Below are 2,500 nucleotides of genomic sequence, written 5' to 3' on the forward strand. Positions count from 1 at the left end.
AGGAGTGTTCACGTGTTTTCAGGAGTGTTCACGTGTTTTCAGGAGTGTTTACGTGTGTTCAGGAGTGTTCACGTGTGTTCAGGAATGTTTACGTGTGTTCAGGAGTGTTCAGGAGTGTTCACGTGTTTTCAGGAGTGTTCACATGTTTTCAGGAGTGTTCACGTGTTTTCAGGAGTGTTTACGTGTGTTCAGGAGTGTTCACGTGTGTTCAGGAATGTTTACGTGTGTTCAGGAGTGTTCAGGAGTGTTCACGTGTGTTTACGAGTGTTCACATGTGTTCAGGAGTGTTCATGTGTGTTCAGGAGTGTTCAGGAGTGTTCACGTGTGTTCAGGAGTGTTCAGGAGTGTTCACGTGTGTTTACGTGTGTTCACGAGTGTTCAGGAGTGTTTACGTGTGTTCAGGAGTGTTCAGGAGTGTTCACGTGTGTTCAGGAGTGTTCACGTGTGTTCAGGAGTGTTCAGGAGTGTTCAGGAGTGTTCACGTGTGTTCACGTGTGTTCAGGAGTGTTCGCGAGTGTTCACGTGTGTTCGGGAGTGTTCACGAGTGTTCAGGAGTGTTTACGTGTGTTCACATGTTTTCAGGAGTGTTCACGTGTTTTTAGGAGTGTTTACGTGTGTTCAGGAGTGTTTACGTGTGTTCAGGAGTGTTCACGTGTGTTCAGGAGTGCTCAGGAGCGTTCACGTGTGTTCAGGAGCGTTCACGTGTGTTCAGGAGTGTTCACGTGTGTTCAGGAGTGTTCACGAGTGTTCACGTGTGTTCAGGAGTGTTTACGTGTGTTCAGGAGTGTTCAGGAGTGTTTACGTGTGTTCAGGAGTGTTCACGTGTGTTCAGGAGTGTTCACGTGTGTTCAGGAGTGTTCAGGATTGTTCAGGAGTGTTTACGTGTGTTCAGGAGTGTTAACGTGTGTTCAGGAGTGTTCACGTGTGTTCAGGAGTGTTTACGTGTGTTCAGGAGTGTTTACGTGTGTTCAGGAGTGTTCACATGTTTTCAGGAGTGTTCACGTGTTTTTAGGAGTGTTTACGTGTGTTCAGGAGTGTTTACGTGTGTTCAGGAGTGTTCACGTGTGTTCAGGAGTGCTCAGGAGCGTTCACGTGTGTTCAGGAGTGTTCACGTGTGTTCAGGAGTGTTCACGAGTGTTCACGTGTGTTCAGGAGTGTTTACGTGTGTTCAGGAGTGTTCAGGAGTGTTTACGTGTGTTCAGGAGTGTTCACGTGTGTTCAGGAGTGTTCACGTGTGTTCAGGAGTGTTCAGGATTGTTCAGGAGTGTTTACGTGTGTTTACGTGTGTTCAGGAGTGTTAACGTGTGTTCAGGAGTGTTCACGTGTGTTCAGGAGTGTTCACATGTGTTTACGCATGTTCACGTGTGTTCAGGAGTGTTCAGGAGTGTTTACGTGTGTTCAGGAGTGTTCAGGAGTGTTCACGAGTGTTCAGGAGTGTTCACGTGTGTTCATGAGTGTTCAGGAGTGTTCACGTGTGTTCAGGAGTGTTCAGGAGTGTTCACGTGTGTTCAGGAGTGTTCACGTGTGTTCATGAGTGTTCAGGAGTGTTCACGTGTGTTCAGGAGTGTTCACGTGTGTTCAGGAGTGTTCACGTGTGTTCAGGAGTGTTCAGGAGTGTTTACGTGTGTTCAGGAGTGTTCACGTGTGTTCATGAGTGTTCAGGAGTGTTCCCGTGTGTTCAGGAGTGTTCACGTGTGTTCATGAGTGTTCAGGAGTGTTCACGTGTGTTCATGAGTGTTCAGGAGTGTTCACGTGTGTTCAGGAGTGTTCACGTGTGTTCAGGAGTGTTCACGTGTTTTCATGAGTGTTCAGGAGTGTTTACGTGTGTTCAGGAGTGTTTACGTGTGTTCAGGAGTGTTCAGGAGTGTTTACGTGTGTTCAGGAGTGTTCACGTGTGTTCATGAGTGTTCATGAGTGTTCACGTGTGTTCAGGAGTGTTCACGTGTGTTCATGAGTGTTCAGGAGTGTTCACGTGTGTTCAGGAGTGTTCACGTGTGTTCATGAGTGTTCAGGAGTGTTCACGTGTGTTCAGGAGTGTTCACGTGTGTTCATGAGTGTTCAGGAGTGTTCACGTGTGTTCAGGAGTGTTCAGGAGTGTTCATGTGACGTGTGTTCATGTGTGTTCACGCGTCTTGATGAGTGTTCACGTGTGTTTACGTGTGTTCACGAGTGTTCAAGTGTGTTCACGTGTGTGTTAGTTACCTGTTCTCACTCTCCAGTTCGTTCTTTCTGCTGTTGGCGTCCTCTAGTAAACTCTTGAGCAGAGCGATCTGATCGTTATCTGATCCCTCCTGCGCCAGTTTCAACATCGTATTCTCATGCTGCAGTCGAATCAGACGCTCTCTAACAACACAACACACACAACACAACACAACACATGAGCAACAGCTATCACATACAGATCCTCAGAAGTGTGCACATATCTATTATATCCCTGTATGATATTCATTCGTCTCTGATGTGCACTCTGATATTTCACCATCATCTCTCTCTGACTAAT

At 46.9% G+C, this 2,500-nt stretch overlaps 1 protein-coding gene across 1 annotated transcript in view; it reads right to left on the minus strand.

Annotated features, from left to right (window-relative positions):
* LOC127643251 (protein Hook homolog 3-like) overlaps positions 1-2,500 on the minus strand; it is a 38,762-nt gene that overhangs the window by 13,153 nt on the left and 23,109 nt on the right. The window contains exon 15 of the mRNA XM_052125919.1: positions 2,203-2,343. Within this exon, the coding sequence (XP_051981879.1) occupies positions 2,203-2,343 (141 nt within the window). The remainder of the gene's footprint in view (positions 1-2,202; positions 2,344-2,500) is intronic.

The sequence above is a fragment of the Xyrauchen texanus genome, chromosome 4 (genome assembly GCF_025860055.1).
Source record: "Xyrauchen texanus isolate HMW12.3.18 chromosome 4, RBS_HiC_50CHRs, whole genome shotgun sequence".
Classification (NCBI taxonomy): Eukaryota; Metazoa; Chordata; class Actinopteri; order Cypriniformes; family Catostomidae; genus Xyrauchen; species Xyrauchen texanus.